The sequence below is a fragment of the Lepidochelys olivacea genome (genome assembly GCF_965140295.1).
Source record: "Lepidochelys olivacea isolate rLepOli2 genome assembly, chromosome: 2".
In the NCBI taxonomy this organism is placed as follows: domain Eukaryota; kingdom Metazoa; phylum Chordata; order Testudines; family Cheloniidae; genus Lepidochelys; species Lepidochelys olivacea.
Window position 1 is genome coordinate 103,002,761 of NC_140412.1, and position 25,018 is coordinate 103,027,778.

General features: G+C 41.3%; 1 protein-coding gene across 3 annotated transcripts in view; it reads right to left on the reverse strand.

The window, feature by feature from the left end:
- Positions 1–25,018, reverse strand: part of MBP (myelin basic protein) — a 167,234-nt gene that overhangs the window by 67,471 nt on the left and 74,745 nt on the right. For all 3 annotated transcript variants that reach the window (XM_084620238.1, XM_084620239.1, XM_084620240.1), the window contains one exon: positions 15,666–15,762. In XM_084620238.1, coding sequence (XP_084476364.1) covers positions 15,666–15,762 — 97 coding nt within the window. The remainder of the gene's footprint in view (positions 1–15,665; positions 15,763–25,018) is intronic.

A 25,018-nucleotide genomic window follows, 5' to 3' on the forward strand; every position in this document is an offset into this window, starting at 1 on the left:
TATGTAATACAAATCTGTTGCTTTCCTTAGCCATATTAAACTATTCCTTCAACGAAGAGTAAGTAAGAGTAAGTTTTAAAAAAGCAACAAGGAAATTCAATCGTAAAACCTTCTTCTGAACGGAAATTAGGGAGATTGTATCTATCATGGAACCTTTTTACCTTTTGCCTATTTCCATTAGACTCAGTTAAAGCAAAGATACTTTTTTCTTTTCTTTTTTTTTTTTGCAATGGCTGCCACATACATGATGTGTGTGTTAGGATGAAAACTTTTATCCTGTTTAAGTCAAACATGGTGGTACTAAGAAAGGTCTATTTCCATTGTTTACAGTTCTGCTCTGCAATTTTGTTGGTTATGTATGTGCTGGTTATGTAATTTATTATTATTATTATTATTTTAAGGTGCTTCAAAAGCAAGGAGGAAAATCACAGTGGAACTTCACAGTTTGCTAGCAACACAGTGACTGAACCAGCTGGGGACTAACTTACAAATCCTTTTGTGATGGAGGGCCTTTATATCAGAAAGAAAGTATAGCCCCATATTAACGAGGGGTGTTAAAAGACCTTGAGAAATTCAGGCATTTCACTGGCAATGGAAAAGGAAAGCATAGGGAAAGCACTACAGAGTGAGCCTGCTCTGAACACTGAAATAAAGGAGGGCATTATCAGGGCTCTGCTGCGACACTTGCAAGGCTTGTAAGGGACCGCAGTCTTGTCACTACCAGGATGTTTCTACACAAGTACCAGTGTGTGTAGCAGAAAATACTAGTTCTTTTCACTTCTATTTTCGTTGTTAAAATAAAATCCTCAGACATGGATTTCTACTGTATACCTCCTTATCGTACTTAAAGGGACACTGTCATGCCTCTAGAATTGAGTACAAATTCTGCCAAGCTATCAGTCTTACCTAAGGAACTAAAGCAGGGGCCAACATAGGTTCCATAGGTAAAACCACTTTAAAATACTACTAAAATTTGTAAGTGTGAAACATGTGAAAACCTAAAGACATTATATCCCCTTAGGCTAGGGATCAGCTGCAGTGCTTAAGAGACAGGGTTGGAGTCTTGTGGTTGCACAGAGCATAAGGTGTGCGCAAACCCCCAAAAGAATCTCTCCCAACCCTGCAAGTTTTGGTGCACCCATTCAGGCGGACCCTCAAAGCTCCTTCTAGACTTCTGCTTCCAGGCTGCCATTGATCTCCCAGTCTTTCTTCATAGTCCTACCCAGTCTGACTGGGACAGTAACCCATGGATTGCCATTCCCTGGCTCTGCTACCTGTTCCTCCCAAACCATGCAGACAAGGCCAGAATGATGTTCACAAGAAAGGGCTGCTGCCAGCAGACAGGGGGCATTGAGACACACAACTCTCACATGCCTCTTTCACTCTCTGCTTACATGTGGCCAGCATTTTCATGTTTGCTCCCTATGGAGCCCACTGTTTGTTTTCAACCGAACTTTTTCACACGGTGGACCATTCCTTAAAGGGATACTGCCAACCTGATTTTACTTTTGGTTTTAAATCTTATCTCACCCTGTGTATCTTTCCAATTGAAATGTAGAAAAAATGTGTATGTTGCTTAATGATCAAAAACATGCATAACAAAAATTACATATCAAAGAAATATAAACTTCTATATCCCATACCATTAACAAATCGTGATTCTGAAGTTGATTCAAGTGAGGCAGTTTCAGCCTGTGGATAGCTCACGGGACCAGAGGTGAAGAGGACTGTGGGTTCTATTTCTGGCTCTGTCATTGACCTGTCACCCAGTGCAGGGCATTTCACCTTATTGTGCCTCTGTTTTCCCTTGCTTCATTTGTCTGTTTTGTCTATTTAGATTATGAACTCTTTGGGACAGGTATTCTATGTGTGTATGTATACAGCGGCCAGTATAACGGAGCCATCATGGGGACCCACCTTACAGTGAGAGATTTAAGAAGCTCAGTCCAAGTTCTCAGAGGAAAAGTTAAGAGGTGAGTGAGAGCACTTATGTGGGGAGTTTGAGATAGTTGAAATTCTTCAATGCCGCAGACAGAGGCATAACATGATCCAATGGACAGAGGTTGAAGCTAGACAAATTCAAACTGGAAATTAGGCACAAATATCTTAGTCAGGGATGTTGACCATTGGAAAACTTACCTATAAATGTGGTGGGTTCTCCAACACTTGCAGTCTTTAAATCAAGACTACACCTTTGTGAAAGATCTACCTCAATCAAAAGTTGTGGGTTTGATGAAGGAATTACTGGTGACGTTCTCTGGCCTGTGTTATGCAGGAGGTCAGACTAGATGATTTTAATAGTCCCTCCTAACTTTAAAAACTATTAATCTCAGTTGGGGTTCTAGGTGCTACTGTCATACAGCTAAATAATAATTACTGTTAAGAATCCATATTATAACTCATTCCTGTTTTCTTTTAGACTTTGTAATAGAAAATGAGTCCACAACACAATTAAAGTCAAGTTTAATGACAAAAGCTGCTTCAGCTCACAAAACAGAGATGAGCTTGGCATATATTGACTCTTCTGTTTATTTCACTCTACTCCTCTGAATGAGTAGTGACTCAAGGTCACAGAAAAACTAGATGGGAGACAGTGGTAAAGTTGCCTCCAATTTTCATTTGTGTAGGGTTTTTTCTGCCCCCCCAGCAGCACTTTTAATTCACATACACGCAAAATTATGCCCTATCCTGCACTGGTGATGAGGAGCGATGGAAGAGAATATAAAAAGCCTGTTCCCCTTGAGCTAACAGAAAAGGACGTCTTCCTGGCACTCAAGAAAACACAAGGAGGTTTGCCCTGCTAGAACACTCCAGCCTCAAGAGGGCACAGAGTGCTAGTTATGTAGTGTCTAGCTTTAGACCTATCTATTTCAGTGGTTTTCAATCTGTGGTCCGCGGACTCCTGGAGGTCCACAGGCTATGTCTAAGGGGTCCGCGAAAGGTTGTCACCACAGAACAGTGTTTTTCAACCAGTAGTCTGCAGACATCAGAGGGTCTACAGACTATGTCTAAGATTTCCAGAGAGTTCCGAACCTCCATTTGAAATTGTTTAGGGGTCCGCAAATGCAAAAAGGTTGAAAATCACTGGTCTACTTAATATGCCATGATCAGCATCAAGTGTCTCCTGAGCCTGCACTATCCTCCTTCTCAGAGCAGCTGTATGCAGCACTCAACAGCGTGTTGCAATGGTCCATCTTTAATCATACTGCTTTGCAACTTCAGCAAGGCTCCTATAGATGCAGTTAGACCACTATGTTTCCTCAGGATTTTAGATGCCTATGGACAACCTGGTGCACGCTCGCTCTCACACACACACACACACACACAAAATAAGCATGTTGAAAAATACTGAGGACATTGTAAGTTATGTAGCAAGCACTAAAATAATGAATAAGTAATTTAGTGTATTGCTATTGTGCACATTAAACCACAATGGGCATGGCCCACCAGCCCAGCACTGATAAAAATACAGGAATCTTTGACTCAGGTCCCAGCCCATGCTATTAGGGCTGTAGATTAATTGCAGTTAACTCAAAAAAATTAATTATAATTAAAAAAATTAATTGCAATTCCTCACAGTTTTAATCACACTATTAAACAATAGAATACCAACTGAAATATATTTAATATTTTTGGATTTTTCTACATTTTGAAATATATTTATTTCAATTACAACACAGAATACAAAGTATACAATGCTCACTTTATAATATTTTTATTACAAATATTTACACTGTCAAAATGATAAAAGAAATAGTATTTTTCAATTCACCTCATACAAGTACCATAATGCAATCTCTTTATCATGAAAGTGCAACTTACAAGTGCAGATTTTTTTTTTGGTATGTAACTGCACTCAAAAACAAAACAGTCCTACTTCTTGCTCAGCCAATCCCTAAAACAATCAAGTTTGTTTACATTTTCAGAAGATAATCCTGCCCGCTTCTTGTTTACAATGTCACCTGAAAGGAGAACAGGTGCTCGCACAGCACCCTTGTAGCCGGCATTGCATATTTCCGTGCCAGATATGCTAAACATTCGTATGCCCCTTCATGCTTCGGCCACCATTCTAGAGGACACGCTTCCATGCTGAGGATGCTCACTAAAAAAAATGTGTCAATTACATTCTGACTGAACTCCTTGAGGAAAAGTAGTATGTCTGCAACTCTGTTTTACCCGCATGCTGCCATATATTTCATGTTCTAGCCGTCTTGGATGATGATCCAGGACATGTTCGTTTTAAGAACATTTTCACTGCAGATTTGACAAAAAAAATACCAATGTGAGATTTCTAAATATAGCTACCCAAGGTTTAAGAATCTGAAGTGCCATCCAAAATCTGAGAGGGACGAGGTGTGAAGCATGCTTTCAGAAGTCTTAAAAGAGCAACACTACGATACAGAACCCGAACCACCAAAAAAGAAAATCAACCTTCTGCTGGTGGCATCTGACTTAGATGATGAAAGTGTTGGTCTGCTGCTCTGGATCATGATCAAGCAGAACCCATCATCAGCATGGACGCATGTCCTCTGGAATGGTGGTTGAAAATGAAGGGACAAATGGATCTTTGGCGCATCTGGCACATACATATCTTGCAATGCCAGCTGCCACAGTGCCATGTGAATGCCTGTTCTCACTTTCAGGTGACATTGTAAACAAGAAGCGGACAGTATTATCTCCTGCAAATGTAAACAAACGTGTATATCTGAGTGACTAGCTGAAGAAGTAGTAGGACTGAGTGGACTTGTAGGCTCTAAAGTTTTACATTGTTTTATTTTAGAATGCAGGGTTTTTTTGTACATAATTCTACATCTGTAAGTTCAACTTTCATGATAAAGAGATTGCACTACAGTACTTGTATGGGGTGAATTGAAAAATACTATTTTTTTTATTTTTTACAGTACAAATATTTGTAATAAAAATATAGTGAGTACTGTACTCTGTGTTGTAATTGAAATCAATAAATTTGAAAATGTAGAAAACATGAGAAAATATTTAAATAAATGGTATTCTATTATTAACAGTGTAATTAATCACACGATTAATTTTTAATTGCTTGACAGCCCTACATGCTATTGTGTTTAGCAAGAACTGCCAAGGATATTCAATTAATCATAGATAAATGCACATGCAAACATAAGAGATGGAGAAGGAAAAATCATTTTGGGTCAAACTGTTAAATGCCCTCAGCTCGGCCTCTAGTTTTGTGCCCAAAATCAACTGTGAGGTTGAATGTAATCTTATGGACTTAAACGATAGTATTTAGGCCACTAACTGACTGAATTCACTTATCAGGTAGTTAGATATCTAGAAATTACTGTATCATTTATTCTCTCAATTATTTGTGCCCACAACTGACTGCAGACACAAAATTAGAGTCCTCTTTTAAAAATCTGGCCTATTAAGTCGACTAGTTCATATCTCTGCATAGGGCACTCTCCAGGAGATTAGACAGCCATCAAACGAGCCATAACTGAACAAGCAATTGAGTCAAACCAGAACACAGAAATATTTATGAAAAAAAATCATATGCGTATCTTTTAACTGGTTGTGTGTCTTTCCTGACTGCTGGATGTCTCTCTTCAGGTACAGTTCTCTAAACCCTTCTGGTTCATTGGTAAACAGGGTAATGCTGTTTATATAGAGTTAGCACAAAATCTTTCATGCCAAAGAAAACTCTCGGAGAAAGAGGAGAATTGAGTAGTTTCCTGTGTCTACCCATGTTTCCCATAAAACCTCTGAACATCAAAAGGATCATAGAAGTGCCTTATACCATGAACCCAAACCAACAGCACCAAATATAGAGCAATGGAGTGAGGTGCAAGGTGCCCTATTTCAATGACAGGTGGCGCTACCATTCCTGCAAGCACTTCCCAGGAACACCAGGTGAAAATCTGGCTTTGTCCTCGGAGTTTTATCTGAATTCATGAAAGACACAGTTACTAATCAATCACATCCTATGCAGGTCTCCTTTATAAGAAGTAAACAAAAGCTTAATTCGTGGATATCAGTATCCCCTTGTATGCACGTTTCTACTACACAAAATTAAGTCTTTCCTATTTTAAGGATGCAATATATTTTTAAAAAGCAGAAATTTCCTGAGAAATTACACAAATACTATGTAGACTGAGTCAGATAAGACCATGTTTTCCAAAACAGACTATATGTTTGCATTGGTAGTATTGATACAAAACCATTTGCACTCATCAAAACCAGACTGTCTACGTGGAATTAGCAAGTCAAATGCAAATGCTGTTTGCTTCACAAATGCATTTTCTGAGTAGGCAGAGTTAGAGGCTAGCTAATTCTGATGAGTTTCCTTACGTATGAATGCAGAAATCTAAATGGAGTACTGGGGGAAAAAAAAAATCTATTCCATGAAAATTTCCACTCAGTTTACCCATGCCTGCATGTGCAGTGCCAATGGAATGCTGGCAGGATGTTATTTTTATTGCAAACTAAAACTAATGCCCATGCGTGAATTATCTTTTAAACTCTAACCTCATTTCCACCAAAGCACTGACAGATACAGTCATGATGGGGAGAATCTTTTTGTGCAAAATTTCAATTTTCCATCTCTTCCCGCTGTGGTGCAAGAGCTATGAAAAAAAAGTCAACGCTTTTTTTTTTTTTTTGCTGGCAGAAAGTCTTCTGGTTTCTCCACCCTGTCCCCATCCTCCCACTCTCTCTGTGATTGACAGTGACCCCACTGTTTTCAGTTAAACTTTCAGGGGAAAAAACCCTGCTCTCTGATAGGGAACAAGTATGCCAAATTTCAGTCACAAAGGTAAAACTTTGTGAAAGTCACAACCAAAAAACCCCACTCCCTTTAGGGTGGAAATGTATGGACAACTTGAATATAAGCATCAGTAAACACTCACCTTATAATGTAGCAAAATAGAAGAATGTCATGATGGTAACATCTAGCTTAGAACTATATGTTGTCTCACCAGAAGATTTTTGTGTTAGCTTGCTATCATTTGACATTAGAGTCACAGCTTGTTTTCCAGGGCTGATTAAGTTTACAATAGATAAGACAAGCTTCCCAGAAAGGTCAATGTGAACTGCAATGACCTCACAGATTTTGTCCAGTACATGACAATAACAGTCCACAGATAAAAGGATTGTTCAGGTAGATCAATGTACACTGCTGATTCCCTTGGTCTCCTTGTTTAGGGGTTTTCTTGTAAGAGCTAAAGTGTGAACATGAGAATCTTGGATAACCATATTTTATGCATGCATTATATTTCCAAATTGTGGGTATACTATGTCAACCAGTTTGCTAATGTGTAAGAGATACTTATAATCTACTGTTGTGGGCAAAGTGTAATGTATACATAACTATTAAACTCCTGCAGAACTAAACTGATATCTTATGTATCTGGGCAACAAAATGGCAGAGGAAATTCAGTGTTAATAAATGCAAAGTAGTGCACATTGGAAAATGTAATCCCAACTATACAGACAAAATGATCAGGTCTAAATTAGCAGTTACCACTCAAGAAAGAGATCATAGAATTATTTGGGATAGTTCTCTGAAAACATTTGCTCAATATGGAGCGGCAGTCAAAAAAGCTAACAAAGTTAGGAACCATTAGGAAAGGGATAGAAAATATCATAATGCCAATATATAAATCCATGGTACGCCTTGAATACTGAATGCAGTTCTGGTCACCTCATCTCAAAAGAGATAAATTAGAATTGGAAAAAGTACAGAGAACGGCAACAAAAATGATTAGGGGTATGGAGTAGCTTCCATATGAGAAGAGATTAAAGATTTGTGGACTGTGCATCTTAGAAAAGGGAGAACTAAGGGGAGATGTGATAGAGGTCTATAAAATTATGAATGGAATGGAGGAAGTGAATAGGGAAGTGCTATTTACCCTTTCACATAACACAAGAACTAGGGATCACCTGATTAAACTAATAGCAGGTTTAAAACAAACATAAGGAAGTACTTCACACCTGTAACCTTGCCAGAAAGTTGTGAAGGCCCAATTATAACTGGATTCAGAAAAAATTAAAATAAGTTCATAGAGGATATGTCTATCAGTGGCTATTAGCCAAGATGGTCAGGGATGCAACCCCATACTCTGGGTGTCCCTAGGTTTCTGACTGCCAGAAACTGGGACTGGATGACAGAGGATGGATCTCTCGATAATTACCCTGTTCTGTTCATTCCCTCTGAAGCATCCGACAGTGGCCACTGATGGAACACAGGATACTGGGCTAGATGGACTGTTGGTCTGACCCAGTATGACCATTCTTATATTTTTATGTATTGTACCCAGAAATCTGCTCAACTTGGGCTTTGGTGAAGCTCAAGCAGGACTGTGTTTCAGAGATGGGCACATTAGAATGGCCACACTGGGTCAGACCAAAGGTCCCTCTAGCTCAGTATCCTGTCTTCCAACAGTGGCCAATGTCAGGTGCCCCAGAGGGAATGAACAGAACAGGTAATCACCAAGTGATCCATTTCTTATCGCCCATTCCCAGCTTCTGGCAAACAGAGGCTAGGGACACCATCCCTGCCATCATAGCTAATAGCCATTGATGGACCTATCCTCCATGAATTTATCTAGTTTTTTTTTTAACCCTGTTATAGTCTTGGCCTTCACAACCTCCTCTGGCAAGGAGTTCCACAGGTTGACTGTGCATTGTGTGAAAAAATACTTCCTTTTGTTTGTTTTAAACCAGCTGTCTATTAATTTCATTTGGTGACCCCTAGTTCCTGTGTTATGAGAAGGAGTAAATAACACTTCCTTATTTACTTTCTCCACATCAGTCAGGATTTTATAGACCTCTATCATATCCCCCCCTTAGAATGTATGTCCATCTGGCTTGGAGTTTAACCCTGAAAGAGAGGCAATAAGAACATTCCAGCCAAATGTAATTGCCTCATGGTAGAAGGAGAAGCATTGTACAGAGAGCAGGTTCTCAAGACATTTAGGGTTTTACATATAAATAATTAAACTGTACTCAGAAATAAACAGGAAGGTAGCACACGCCAGGGAGAATAGGTGTTACATGCTTACATTATCAGGCCGCCCCACTTTATAGGTGGGCAACCATGTTTTTGGTAGAGTTGACTGGGAATTTTCTGTCAAAATGATTTTTTTTTTTAATGGCACATGTAGCTTCCATAAAATTCAAATTTTCCCTGGTGAAATTTCAAATTGAGCCATAATTTTTCAAAAAGAAAAGCAGTACTTGTGGCACCTTAGAGACTAACCAATTTATTTGAGCATGAGCTTTCGTGAGCTACAGCTCACTTCATCGGATACAGTTTCCACAGTATGCATCCGATGAAGTGAGCTGTAGCTCACGAAAGCTCATGCTCAAATAAATTGGTTAGTCTCTAAGGTGCCACAAGTACTCCTTTTCTTTTTGCAAATACAGACTAACATGGCTGTTACTCTGAAACCATAATTTTTCAGTTTTCCATGAGGATCAAAATGAAATGTTTTGTTGCAGTTAGGCTTGACCCTGAAATATTTCTGACAGAACCATATGGCAACAGGGGAGTCACATGATCACAGTGGACCCTGGGAGATACAGTCCAGCCAGGGAGCCAGGCCCTTAGGAAAGATTAGGGGAATGCAACTCCTGAACTAAAACTCCAGTGAGACACCATGGCACTTTAGGCAGATACAGTTTAATTCTGAACTGACTAGGAAAAAAACATTTTGATTTTTCGCAACAAACCCAAGTCAAATGTTTTGATTCAGGAACATAAAAATGTTTTGTTTTGACATTTCCAAAATGATTTTTTTCTTAAACTTTTTGTTTGACAACAAAATGTCAAAATTTTGACTTTTCATCCTACATTGAAAACAAATGTCAAAATATCAGAATTTTCCCCAAGATAGAAATTCTGGTTTTCACTCAGTTCTAATTCTTTGCAAGCTGAGGCCAAGGGAAAACCCACCAGTACAATGCATTTCAGTCTAGCCTAGAGGTGACAGAGAGTCATATTGGAGAGCAAAGTCCACAGAAACCTGGCCAGCAAATGATTAAAGGCATTTTGTGCCACTGTTTTCACCCAGGAATTCTAAAGAGTATGGACTGAATAAGACCCTGAAGCTACTCAGTCATTAGAACTTAAACGAGCAGTCACTTCCTGGTCAGTTTTTCCATATGTTTGCCATTACCCCACATCTTATGTGTACTGAACTTTCATTTCAAGATAGCTTTCCTATTGGCTGGCTCAAATACAAAGAGACCACCTTATCTAGGTTGAATATAAAAAGAGATAGAGTGTGCAACAGAATAGGTGCACTCAGGGTAGTACACCTCCAAAAAGCTGTCAGTCTGGCTTTATACAACATGTTAAGTAGTTGCATGAGAAGATGAAACTCTGCAGATCACCATAAAAGAGCATTTAAGTCAACATTTCAGGTAGACTCCATAACTTGCCTGAGACACATATGTTCATTAAATTATGGACATTTTTGAAAGTTTCCCTATTGTGGTTGACTCACTGTTCAACAAAAGCCTGCTGCAGCTCTGGGGCCCCAATATATACACCTGCAACATCCACAATAGATGTTGGAGTACTGCAGCAGTCACCCTACCTGTAAGGTAAGCCCTCTGCAACACGGACCACATCTATCTCTATTTATGGAGATCAGTGCTCAGCACGACAGGGCCTCAATGCTGATGGAGGCATTTCAGCACTACCATAAGATAAGTGAATAAAGAATAACCACTCTCAGAGTAATTTCTGACTGGAAGGAATGTAAAGCACCACTGGGCTCTGCAAATGACTGCTGATAAAACCGTTTTGATATGAATGCCCAACAGATAGAACAAAACTGAACCTTATCCATTCCCAGCAGTGGATTATCAACCAAGGAGTTCAGTGTAGTCTCCTATCCCGCCCATGTCTAAAGCCCAACTGACAAGGATCAATGAAACAAAAAGACTTCAGATCACGTAGTATTTGGCCAGCCAAATTCAAGCTAACTGAACCTTCTAGGGAATCAAATATTTATGGAAAACTAAAAATGCTTGAACTACCACAAAAGGTTTCTCTTAACTCTTCACTTAAATTACTGCATTTCTGTCATAACAATCCTGTACGTCAAATGCTATAAAGGGTATAGAACATTCTCTACTTTCCAGGTTAAACATAATGCTGTCTAGTCTAGTGTAACAAAATATATGTATTGTTTTAGAGAAGGGGAACCTAGAACACAGAAACCCCGAGTCACTAATCCAATGCTTTAAATGATATTAGATTGTGTACTTGGACTCTCCAGGGGAAAGGCAATTACTGCTCCCTTGTGGCTGATTTATAAATGCCAACCTATGATTTTGGAACGACCTGTCTGAAGTCAGAACGTGGCAGGCTCTACATCTGTGTACAAATGGGAGGAGGTGAAAGGGGCCCCACACCCATTCATTCCCATGGAGTCAACCATAAGGGATCAGTGCTACAGTTTCTTGCTAGGGCCAGCGATTGTTCTAGCCTCTTTACAGGTCAGTGGTCCCCAAACTTTTCACATTGTACCACCCCTTACTCCTGTCTGCACCCTCCCCCACAAGAGTCACAGTCAGGAACCAGGGCCAGGAGAGGGGGCATGGCCGGGGTAAGGGAGCCAAGGCTGGGGCTGGGGCCAAGGCCAGAGCTGGGAGCAGAGCCGCAGCCGGGCCATGGTCAGGGCCAACAGCCAAGCCAGGAGCCGAGGCTGGGGCTGCAGCTACAGAGTGGGGCTCTGGTTGGAGCAGAGCTGGGAGCAGAGTGGGGTTGGGTGGCGCTCCCTCCCTGACCCCAGTGGGGGCTGGCCCGGGCCCCACTGCACCCTGCCAAAATGTTCCTCCGTGCCCTAATAGGGGGCCACACCCCACAGTTTGGGGACCACTGCTATAGGTGATAGAAATGGTGGGATGAGGCTGAGGCCATGGGGGAAGAGAACTGGCTAGGAGTTATATGTTGCACCCTTTCAAAAAGGTGGCAAAGGTGTTCAAACTCCCTCGGAGGAAGAATTCTGTCAAAGTTCCTGTGGGGCTCCTGCTGCCATGTGGTCCCTCCAAGCAAACACTCAGATGCAAGACTGCGTATTAAAACTAAACTTCAGTCCTTCGTTCAGAGTGCGCCACCAATACGCAACAAAAATTTAGAAGACCTGACTCATGAGAAAAGGTTACAAAAACTAGTCATGTTTAATCTTAAGAAAAGAAGACTGAGGGGGACCTGATAAGAGTCTTCAAATATGTTAAGGGCTGCTACAGAGAGGACTGTGATCCACTGTTCTCCAAGTTCATTGAAGACAGGACAAGACAAAACCAGCTTAATCCACAGCAAAGGAGATTTAGGTCAGATATTGGGAACAGCTTTCTAACTATTAGGGTAGCTAAGTTATGGAATAGGCTTCCAAGGGAGGTTGTGGAATCCCTATTACTGGAGGTTTTAAAGAACAGATTAGACAAACACGTGTCACGGATGGTCTAGATATACTTGGTCCTGCCTCCACACAGGGAGCTGAACCAGAAAACCTCTCTAGGTCTCTTGCAGCCCTACATTTCTATGATTAGTAGGGCATATAGACAAGAAATAAAGGTTAGATTTAAAGTTGTGGGAGTAAAAGAAATGTTAAGAGTTTGTAATCTAAATATTTAAAAACACAGAATGACAGACACAGGGAAAACACACCCTAGGATGTTGTCTTTTTTATTATTATTTTCCAAGGACTGTATTATGCATTTTAGAAATTGGTCTGCATTCGGAAGGTGCAGAGAGGAATCAAGCTTCTATATAATTCCAAGGAAGGAAATCTGTCTGCCAAAATTTCTTCCAAGCTTCTGGAAAACAAGACTTTGAAAGGCTGCAGCATTGTTTGCCTTCTTCATCTGGCCAGTGTGAACAGCCCAACTGGATTATGGCCCCAATGTATAATGGGAGGCGTTCCTGTTCCATCTTGAAGATGAGGCAGATCAACGGTGGGAGCAGAAATGAAGGCAGACAGTCGAGTGACTTATCCAAAGCCACACAAAAGGTCAGTGGCAGAGCTAGAAGAGCACCCAGGTTTCTTGGCTCCCAGTTAAGTCCCCTATACACCACGCTGCTTCCCTTAATTCGCACTTCTTCGCCAAGAGCAGATGAAGTCAATCAAGCTGTAAGCGCCACAAACTCTTATAACATTGTACAAGACTAAGTCTCCAAAGACTCTATTTTACTCTCTATAGTTGTTTATAACAGGTCCACAAGTGCAAGAGAAACACGTAGAAAATGGGGGGCCATTCGGAGGATAATTTAAATGGGAGTTGCAAGTCACTCAGACATGCCTTTATATGCCTTTATACGAACAATAAAATAAAGGCAAACAACCAATAATATAGATCTAAACAGAACAGAAAGAACAAGATACAACTGAATGCATTTTTTTAAACAGAAGTTCTATTCAAGGTATATGGCTAATATTTTCAGAAGTGACTAGTAGTTTTTGGGTGCTTCGAGTTTTCAGGTGTCTATCTGCAGAAATCTTCAAAAGGCCCAATTCCAGAGGGCAGATGCTCAGCAAATTCTGAAAATCAGGATCCTTCAAGGTACATCAAAGTCTGGCATACAGAAGTTGTGGTACCCAAAATTACCTGATTCTTTTGGAAAAATCTTGGCCATGTGCATATATATTTCAAAAGTAACTGGTAATTTTGGGTGCCATCAGAGTTTGGGTTAAACAGAAGAATAACAGCTTATGAATTGTGAATCAAAGATTTATATATATTTCATAGATATCTAATTTATATGGCACCATTAAATGTAACAGTAATTTATGTTATATGTTGTAACATATTAGCACACCCTCACAGCAACTTTGGGTAAAAAGATAGTTACTCTTGCAGACTTTTGTATCGTACAACAGGATGTCTATTATGGGTATTTGCCCCTTATTCCTACATGTCCCATAATGAGTGATGTGAATTAACATGCATGAGTACAAGTACACTGGATGTTCTAAATTATTTCTTCATTTTCCCTTCCTTAATGAGAGAAGCAGCCCTTTTGGCTCTTGGAAAGCCAGAATACAGGATGCAAACAACTGTGTTTGTAAATTTTGATCTGACCTTTAAAAAATAAGCTGACTTTAATTCTTGGGGTGGGGAAAAGGGAGGAACAAAAAAACAAACAGCTGACACCTGAATAAATACAAAAAAGTTTCTTTAAACTAAAGGGTGTGGCCAGCTCTTTTTAGCTTACTGATTTATGTTGAATACACTCGAGGCTTTGCTCAGAAATCTCTTTCCCCAGCTACAGGTGTGGCTAATTTTATTAGCTACATTTTTCTGGCATCTCATGTACTGACCTATTCCAAGGAGTTCTCTCCAAGAGCACTTGGATCCACTAGAATACACTCAGCACTACTCTCATATCCCTAGTAAGCCAGCAATGACTGACTAATCAGCACTAAGTTCCAGCCCCAATAGAATGGCTTGATAGTGTGTAACAAAATTAACTTAAACATAAGACAAACATGCACACCATAGGACTGCACAAGCATTACAAGGGCTATATGGGATTCTTAAACTAAGATGATAGGAACACAGGATTAATTTTGCATCTGTTCCATCAATAAACAAGTATAGAGAGAACCAAACATACAGAGACAATTTATTTTCATATATTAACCCCTCCTTGCATGTTTTTTTTCCCCCTATATGAAACTCTCTAGGGAAGTCCCGAAACCATAGATGGCATAGAAGAGGAAAGCTGGGAGCATCAATAGCAGTAATACACCCTGAAAATAGATGTGCTGGTCTTCAGAGGACTTTACAGTGAACTAAAGAATTGACTCTGAAAATTAATTTTATCCACTGCAGGTTTAAATTATCAAATGCATCGTTTCCACATTTAGTAAAAGAAACAGTTAGTTACTCAGTTTCTACTCCTTTTGAACCCTGGAAATAATGAATTCAAGAACTGTCCAAAATTCTTAAAGCTGGAGTAGTAAGGCTGCCTTAATTTTCCCAGATTCCTAAAGTTCCTGCTCTAGAAAGCAGTGCTGCCCACAGATCCATTGGCTAAAAACCTTTGACATCATTCTCCACGCTATCATCAACACTGGCTTTAATGGACTTATACTGTCACAAAACCATTGTTTCTTTTCCAAATCAGAGTCTTAAAGCAGGAGAAAATATTTATTATAAGAAAGATCTGTAAGCATGCTCTAACACTATCTCAGCAAAAGCTATGAAAAAATGAGTAAAAAGAAAAGGAGTACTTGTGGCACCTTAGAGACTAACCAATTTATTTGCGCATGAGCTTTCGTGAGCTACAGCTCACTTCATCGGATGCATACCGTGGAAACTGCAGAAGACCTTATATACACACAGAGACCATGAAAGTTTCATGAAAGTATATACACACAGAGACCATGAAACAAACTTTCATGAAACTTTCATGGTCTCTGTGTGTATATAAGGTCTTCTGCAGTTTCCACGGTATGCATCCGATGAAGTGAGCTGTAGCTCACGAAAGCTCATGCTCAAATAAATTGGTTAGTCTCTAAGGTGCCACAAGTACTCCTTTTCTTTTTGCGAATACAGACTAACACGGCTGTTACTCTGAAAAAATGAGTGATTTGTTTAAACCAACAGTAGTGCACTATTACTATGTAAACTGTACTACAGTGCAAGCTTTATTTTCCAGTTCTTCAGATACATACCAAACACTTCATTATCTTCTGAGGATTGTTTGGGTAATCTGGCTGCTTTGGGGCTTCCTTTATTTTCAGTTTCCTCCACTTCCTCCACTTTTGTCTCCTGTAACACAAATACTTCTTTAGATATACCATTTGAGATAGCAACTGCAAGGAATATTATTGACATTATTCATCAGAAAAAAACAACCAAACAGAAAACCCAAAACCCTCTGAAACAAATATTTCTCTTAAATATGTTTTTTTATGAAATGGATATGTTCTTATGTAAATGATGAAACAGTGCTTTTATAATTTCATGCACATGCATGCATATATACAGATGTATAGAAAATAAACCACAGAAAAAACAGAATTTTACTATTTTCATGAGTTTGGGGCAATCTAATAGCTCACTGGAAGCTCCCCTTCTTTCTGTCCCTTTCTAATTATGCGGTGGTAAACCCAAATTGATGCATCTGCTCTGCATTTTCACTAGGGATTATTTTATAAAGAATTTTTTTTCTCCCACTACCTTCATTGGAAGCCATTTTAGTTAGTTATGGTTACTGTCAGCAACATGCTTGCATTACTTGTCTTCACCCCCCCTTTGCTAGTTCTGCAATTCAATGTTGTATACTGTCAAACTAAAATTACACGCTCTTTGAGACAGGTACTCTCTCTTCCTTTAAGTCCCAGCAGGACCTAGCACCATAGGACCTCAGTCTGTTTAGAGCCTCTCCGTAACATTGTAATACAAATAAACAGCAATATTGATAACAGTATTTATACAATTGTAATATGTGATGTCACATGCCTTTCATCCCCGCCACCGTGACAGTGAGTCTTCAATGATGGAACCAGTACAGTTCTGCACCACACAAGGGGGCTGGATTTGGGGAAAATGCACACTCCCTGTGCTCCACAAAGAGCCCATGCTTGCGAGCACACAAGGAGACTTGTGGTAACACTACCAGACACTTGCAGTCAGTCATTCAATAGGCACCTACTTACTGGCTGCTTCTTCCCCGCTACACCCCCTTCACATATACAGAGCCAGAGTCCATTTCTGGGTGTGGTCCAAATGGAAGAAGGCTGCTGAGCCAGGCACTGAGACATCTGGACAGAGGGGAGAACATGAGGGATAAGGGGATGGCTTGGGGAGAAACCACCACACACAGTAACTAGGAATATATGGACCTTTGACATTCTGCACAGATTTTGTCCATTACTAGGAGCATATCTACACAGCACCATAAACCCGGGTCCACAGAGCCCAAGCTTGTGGATGAAGGGTATGTCTACACCGCAGTTAAAAAAACCTGTGGCTGCCCCGATCCAACTGACTCAGGCTCTCAGGGCTCAGGCTGTTTAACTGTGGTGCATACGTTCGGGCTCCAGCTGGGGCCTGGGCTCTAGGACCTTGGGAGGGTCCCAAGAGCTCATGCTAGAACCCGAGTCCGAAAGTCTACACCACCATTAAATCGCCTCTTAGCCTGAGCCCCATAGCACAAGTCAGCTGGTACGGGCCAGCCACGGATGTCCATACCCTCAGTGTTTCCAAGCCAATGCTTGAGTGTCCACACTACATTGTAAACTGGGCTAACAAATGCAGGGCCCAGGTCTCACAGATGTGCTAATGCATCCATACCTCACTATATAGACTTTCTGACTTGGGTCTGTAACTTGAGCTGCAGACGCACCACAAAACAACAGGGCTTGGACACAAGTCACAGTGGGACACAGGCTCTGATCCACCCAGTTAGCAGGGACACAGGATCCAGACCCTGAGTGCCTGCTGACCCGAGTCTGCCTGATTTATATATGGAGGGAAGGGGAGCCTGGGCTTAGTATGCAGTGTAGACATACCCTATTTGTTTTTCTTGTCCATTTAGACTGTAAACTCTTTAGGGCTTAAATCATGTGAGAAATCCTGACCCCAGTGAAGTCAGTCGACGGCAAAACTCACATTAACTAAAATAATACCAGGATTTCCCCCATGTTTTCTTCCGTGCTTCTACAGAACCTAATACAATGGGGCCCTCATCAAGATGGAGGTCTCTGGATGCTACTGAAATACAAACTGTTAATAAGGAGTGAGACTAGCCAAATACAGCTCATTTTTCATTGATAACCAGTTTTATCAGGTTTAACAAGAGATCTCAAAACAGCAAGAAGAAATTCTATATGTATTTAGGAAATTTAGCAAAACTTGTTCATTTTATGTGTGAACTTTACAAAGTGTTCACCTTAAGATTAGTTTAACAGATTTTAAAACTGACAGTTCTGTAATGGGAGCATGCTGTGCATTCAGTTCCCATGCCAACCTCATTACTATGTTCCTCACTGACTGCTAAGTAATAATAATGACAATCACAAACATCCAGCTTATAGCATTGTGTACTGACATTGTATATACCAGTCAGGTACTCAAAACAGATGCATGCAGATAGGAAGTCTGGCATGCATAATCAAATATTTGGAAAAGGGCCCAAAATGACTAATGCAGTATTAAGTATTTCTGGAAAGGGTTTATTAAGAGCTAAAAAGAGAAGAGAGAAAGAAACATCAAAAGGCTTTTACCCTAATTTTTAAGAGTAGACCGTATTAAACTACTCAAATAGCTGATCACTGAGAATGCTATTCAATATAAAGAACTGGATGATTCACAGGATTAGTAATTAATTAGACACAGGATACTTCACTTTGAGGACACCAGCTTTGGCACAGGTCAGTAGTAATGAAGTATAATCTGACGGCTTCTCAGTGGCTAATATGAAACAAGCTGATGGAATGTATCTAAATTCCTAGTAGACTGATTCCCATATTCCAATTTGCATCTCGACAGTCTCAACAGATATGCCAAGGACTGACTATGCATGGGTGTGATTCAAAGCATCCTGTACTCTCACCTTACATTCTACTGTAATAATCTTGCACAAAATATGCTTTGGGAGGTATCATTTGAAAACTAATAATGTACCAGTCAATATCATCATGGTGGAATGCATGCAGCAACATTATACGTAAAGTTATGAATTCTCTCTGAATGATGCTGGTGGCACATGTTTGAACCCATGCAGCCCCGTGTAGGAAGAACTAGTCAAGTATGTCTTAATGGGATGTGTGTGCACTTAAGCTGTAAACAGAATCCTCAGACAGCAAGCCGGGAAAGAAAGAACAAAGAAAATCTGCACTGAAGCATACATAGGTGAAAAGAAACAGCCTGAAGCCTCCTCCCTTCTTGCTCTCAGCTTGAAAGAACTTTCTCTTGGGGTCACTCGCAGGAAAATGCATTTCAAAGGGTGACTGAACTATAAAATTGATGGGCATAAACATCCCAGGTGGTTCTCTCTCTTCTCACCTGTTTTCACTCTCCTGCTCTAATTGTGGGTGAACACCCCCTCTCAGCTCTCTTCTGGTTCTTCCGTGGCACTGGGAAGTGCGAGCGCTGCCGGTTAGCCGTGGTGGAGGTCTTCAGTGCTGGGGAGTGGCAGTGCAGAGGATCTCTGCACCCAGAGTCCTTTTTCAGTGCCACAGTCTCTCTCATAGAGGCCAGTGCACTCTGAATCAAAGTGCCGGGCTTGGGGTCCGACACAAGCTGTGCCGGCTGGGGAGGCCCACCACTTTAAGAAAGAGTCGTGCAGATTGCCCCTGGGCCAGTGGCGGATTAAAGATTTTGCCGCCCATAGGCCCTGAAATAATTGCCGCCCCCCACCCCTACCCCAGCTCACCTCCGCTCCAACTCCATCTCCGCCTCCTCCCCTGAACTCGCCGCCGGGTCCTGCTTCTCCCCATTCCCTGCCAGTGCTTGTGTGCGAAACAGCTTCGCGAAGGAGGGGGGGGAACGAGGCACGCTCAGAAGAGGAGGCGGGGCCAGGGCAGGGATTTGGGGAAGGGCGGTGAATGGGGGCAAATTAGTTGGCCTAGGCGTTAATACGCTGCTGCCCTGGGCATAGGCTTCTGGCAGGACCCGCATGGTTTGAACCTGTGAGACAGAGGCATGCCCCAGTCTCTGGGACGGGAGAACGCAGTGGGTGAAACCCCAACAGAAACTTATCTAACTCTACAAACTACTTGAAATACTAACACTAAGTTAACTATTTACAGGTACAAAGAAAAAAAGTACCTGAAAAAGTAGGGGATCGCTTGCCGTAAAAAGAGGAGAGCGCAGCTCCAACAGCCCTCCCAGGCGATAAGAAGGAACTGAAGAGGTAGCGGGTTGGCAGGGGCCTATATACACCGCCATAAAGCCGCGACTCCAGGGGGCTCCATAGCCGAACAGACGGATATCGCTAAGGGAAAAACCTTCCAATAAATGTACACGCGGCTCGCACACACCTACTTGGAATCGAGATGAGCAAGCACTCGAAGAACCAACATTACTGGAAGCCAGAGTGTGACTGGTGTATGCTGAACAGGCCACTGGGGTCAGAGCTGTTGGACCAGGGCTGTAGTTAAACACAGTCACTCAGGATGTGATCTGCATGCTGGCAGGCTGTGAGCAGCCCAAGTTGGATGCTACAACAGCAAAGCATCATGAGGCACCCAAGATTGCAGGGCAGGGGTGACACAGCCCTCAATGGCCTGGATTGCACCCTGGAATGTCATATGAGGTATCACTTGAAAACTGATAACTCACAAGCCAATACTACCATGGTAAATATATGCAGGAACATCATATGTAAAGGTTATGAACTCCCACTGTATGATGTTACTTGTTGAAAATCAGAGAGCCTTGGCTCAGCAAAAGTTGTTAAACAGGTCTATTCTAAAACAACGGAATGTCTGTTTACTTCAATTTACATTCAAAACCTTAAATTTAATTTAGCAAGCTTTAGTTCTAGACTTAGATGTGTTTTCACTTTTATTTGCTTGTAACCATTTCTAACCTTATCTCTTATACTTTAGCTCACTTAAAATGTTACCCTCTTTTGTTAATAAACTTGTTTTACGATTAATCTAAACCAACAGTGCTCTGTTTGTACTAAAGTGAATGTCAATTCCAGTTAATGTGGCAAGCTGGTGGGTTTTGTCTCCTTCAAGGAGCAAACAGATCTTATTATCTCTGAGCCCTGGTCTACACTAGGACTTTAGGTCAAATTTAGCAGCATTAAATTGATGTAAACCTGCACCTGTCCACACGATGAAGCCCTTTATTTCGACTTAAAGGACTCTTAAAATCGATTTCCTTACTCCCCCCTGACAAGTGGATTAGCGCTTAAATCGGCCTTGCCGGCTCGAATTTGGGGTACTGTGGACACAATTTGACGGTATTGGCCTCCGGGAGCTTTCCCAGAGTGCTCCATTGTGACCGCTCTGGACAGCGCTCTCAACTCAGATGCACGATTGTTTGCCGTTGCTCTGACGCAGGGAGGGGCGACTGAGGACACGGCTTACAGGGTTGGCTTCAGGGAGCTAAAATCAACAAAGGGGGTGGCTTTACATCAAGGAGTATTTCAGGCAGGACTTCACGGAGGGTTCCAATAAGAAATGGTGCACCTAAGTTATTGTTCTTATTGGAACAAGGAGGTTAGCCTGGCCTCTGATTGATACATGGCTAGATTTACCTCGCTGCACCTTCTCTGTGAGTGACTGCAGTGTGACCTAGAGGAATGAGTCCCCTAGACAGGGGAGGGAGGGAAGCAAATGAGTACAAAACAAATCTGGTCTATTTCTTGTTTTGATCCACTCCATCTATCTTTTACATCTTTGGCTGGCAGCAGACAGTGCAGAAGGACTGCATGCCATCCACATCTCATGGCTGCTCGGCAGAAGATGGTACAGTACGACTGCTAGCAATCCGTATTGCCTGCCTGCTCACCATAAGACGGTTCAATAGGACTGACTGCAGGACTAAAGAGAATGACCTGCTCAAGTCACTCCAAATTTAGTCCCTGCGCCCGTGTCTGCCCAGGCGCTCCCAGCTGATGTGGCCAGGAGCACCTCGGACACGACGAGAACGGCTACCAGTCGTACTGCACCGTCTGCTGCCAGAAGGTAATGGGTTGCTGCTTCTGTGTAGCAATGCCGTACCGCGTCTACCAGCACCCAGGAGACATACGGTGACGGTTACCTGAGCGGGCTCCATGCTTGCCGTGGTATGGCATCTGCACAGGTAACTCAGGAAAAAAGGCGTGAAACGATTGTCTGCCCTTGCTTTCACGGAGGGAGGGAGGGAGGGAGGGAAGGGGGGCCTGACGATATGTACCCAGAACCACCCGCGACAATGTTTTAGCCCCATCAGGCATTGGAATCTCAACCCAGAATTCCAATGGGCAGCGGAGACTGCGGGAACTCTGGGATAGCTATCCACAGTGCAACGCTCCGGAAGTCGACTCTAGCCTCGGTACTGTGGAAGCACTCCACCGAGTTAATGCACTTAGAGCATTTTCTGTGGGGACACACACACACGAATATATAAAACTGATTTCTAAAAAACCGACTTCTATAAACTTGACCTTATTCCGTAGTGTAGACATACTCTGAATGTTGCAGGAGAAGGACAAGACTTATGGTTGCCAGCCCTCCAGGATTGGCCTGGAGTCTCCCGGAATTGGCATTGATCTCCTGGTGACTATTGAAAGCAATCCGGGAGATTTTAATAGACTATTTTAAAAAAAATCATATTATGTCATATTGGGGGGGGGGAAATCTCCTGGAATAGCTTCAGTCAGAGTAGCAGCCGTGTTAGTCTGTATTCACAAAAAGAAAAGGAGTACCTGTGGCACCTTAGAGACCCAATTTATTTGAGCATAAGCTTTTGTGAGCTACAGCTCACTTCATCAGATGCATTCAGTGGAAAAAGTCAGAGTTGGCAGCCCTAACAAGACTACACATGTCTGGGGCAGTTCAATATTGGGGCTGTTGGGGTCACCTTCTAATATGAACCATGTCTGGTAAAGACAAAAAATGTGTTAAGTATGATAACTGATGGCAGGTTGTTGGATTCAAACTGGCTGAATCAGAGCTGTACAGCATACCGAACACAGAGTACATGGTGGCTGCTAGTTGTGTGTATGTCCCAGGCAGGGAGCCACAAGTAGCAGAAGCATTTTGCGGCATTCAGGGTTATAATACAAGTGGTGACAATCTCTCACTGGTCTCAGCTACACTCCAGAATGTGACAAGGGGCCCTCAGGTTTCCAGGTTGGGGGAATTCTAAGAGAGATTGCATTGTTATTTGTGCTGAACCTGTTCTATGAACAGTTGATATCGACAGACATCAGCTCTATAAGGCCCTAGATGGGGACACAGACAAGAATGCAAGTCTAGCACAAGGCAGAGCAGAAACCATTAAGTACACCTGCATGACAGGACTTCTTCCACAAACATGGAAATAAAATTTTACATAATATTTAAATAAAAGTATTTATAAGAATATTTAGTAAAAAACTTGATTACTGGCATAACTGAAATTTGCAGCTTTGTATAGAAACAGAATGGTCCAGTGTGGACCAGATGCTTTAAAAGCATTTTTCCATTACAGAGAAGGAATTTAAAATCTAGTTTAGCCAGCTGTTTTAATTACCCACTCTGGTGTCCTAACATGCCCCCGACCATCTCCTTCTGCTCTAATGAATAGAACTGTGAAAACATATTCCCTCACATTGCCTGAGCTGTGCCTAGAGGGATTCCTTCATCCACAGCCACAAAATGTTTGTAGTAGATTTTAAAATAAAGGCACATTATGTAAGTCATCTCTACTGTAACTCTACTGAAGTGAACCGTGACCTTCAGGTTGGATTCAAAATGCAATTTTTGGGGCAAAATATGCTTATTTTGTATGATTGCACTATAAGACCTATAGCCCTCTCCCCCATTTAGGATGAGATTTAAAGAAGGTAAAACATTTAGGCCCTGATTCACAAAAGCATTCCTCTTCAGGAACGGTGCTTAAATATTTGCTTAACTTTAAGCACATACTTAAGTTCCATGAATTAAATCTGAGATGTGGTTAAAGTGCTTTTCTGAACAGAGATGGACTTAACCACATGCTTAGGGTTCCTGAATCAGGATCTTAATCTTCACTTATGCACAATCACACAAAGTCTTGGTGCCCATGCTCCATTCCACTGTGACAAAAGAGCAAAATCGCATAGATTGCTGAGACAAAATTGATATACATTTGTTATGCCCTACCTGAACAAGTCCAAATTTCATTCCAGAATTTTACAAAGACCCTAACACACAAGCCAGTGCCCCTGGGTCATGATAGATGGTAGTGACCAAAACCCTTGAATATACTTTATTTAGATTCAATTGTAAGAGAGTTCTCTCTTTGAAAACTATTCAGATGATCCCCTATTATGAAACAGTTGTAAAGAAAAGCATCTATTCCAGCAGAACTAGTTTCAATGAACCTGTACACAAAATAAAAGCCAGGCTTAATTTAGGTTAAATATTTTCCTAGTTTCACACACCAGCAATTTTTTTTTAAACTCCTTGTTCCCCCACACAACAAAAGAATCCTTGCCTTGCCCCCCACCATGGTCACACCCCACCATGCATTAAATGTAAATGAACACTATTCTCTATTTTTATAAGCAACTTTTTATTTTGAAAATGGCTATTGCCAAAAATTATTAAATATTTGCAATGAATTCCAACAAATTCCAAAGTGAATTTACAAAGGAATTCTCAACCAGGCCGGCAATCACAGGGTCACCAAAAGCTTCAGAGGTGTAATTTATCACATCTTGAGGACCTAGCTAGAGATGGATCTGGGTGATGCTTGATCAGCAAGGAGGCCATGCCCCTTTGGGATTTGCCAGGATGACGATGACAACGACGATGTATTTGCAAACAACCAACCTAGGCAATTCCAATAGTGATATGGAACTTCCGTGCTTTTTTGGATATACATTTATTTACCACACTATAATACATAAAGCTATTTGAGAATTAACATTCTGCTTCTATCAGTGCAGATCTTGAGAATCTTCCTTGATTCAGTGAGGAATATCTTTTGACCAGTGTAAGCTATGAACAGGTTCATTCTGCAGAGGCTACAGAAAAAAGAGACAGAAACATGAAGTATAACACAGCTACATCTGCTGCAATTTATTTCCAGTGGAAATGTAAGGAGTTCTTGTGCTAGTGAAGTTGCAGTCTGGCTCATTTTAGCAAGATTTTGTAGCTATGTTGCCGGCTCTGTATCTATACCAAAATGGATATTAGTTTGGTCCATTTTTTCCCCCCCGAGAGCTCCACACTTTCCTCTCACTTCATGCACAGAAAGATTACTTCAGGATTTGTTTCTGTAAAGAACACCAAAATGTATGAATTTTGGAATTCAGATACTAGATGAGAATATTCAGAAGGTTAGTATTGTATACAGCAGTGTACTGAAGAAATCATTTTTGAATTTGTATTTTGCT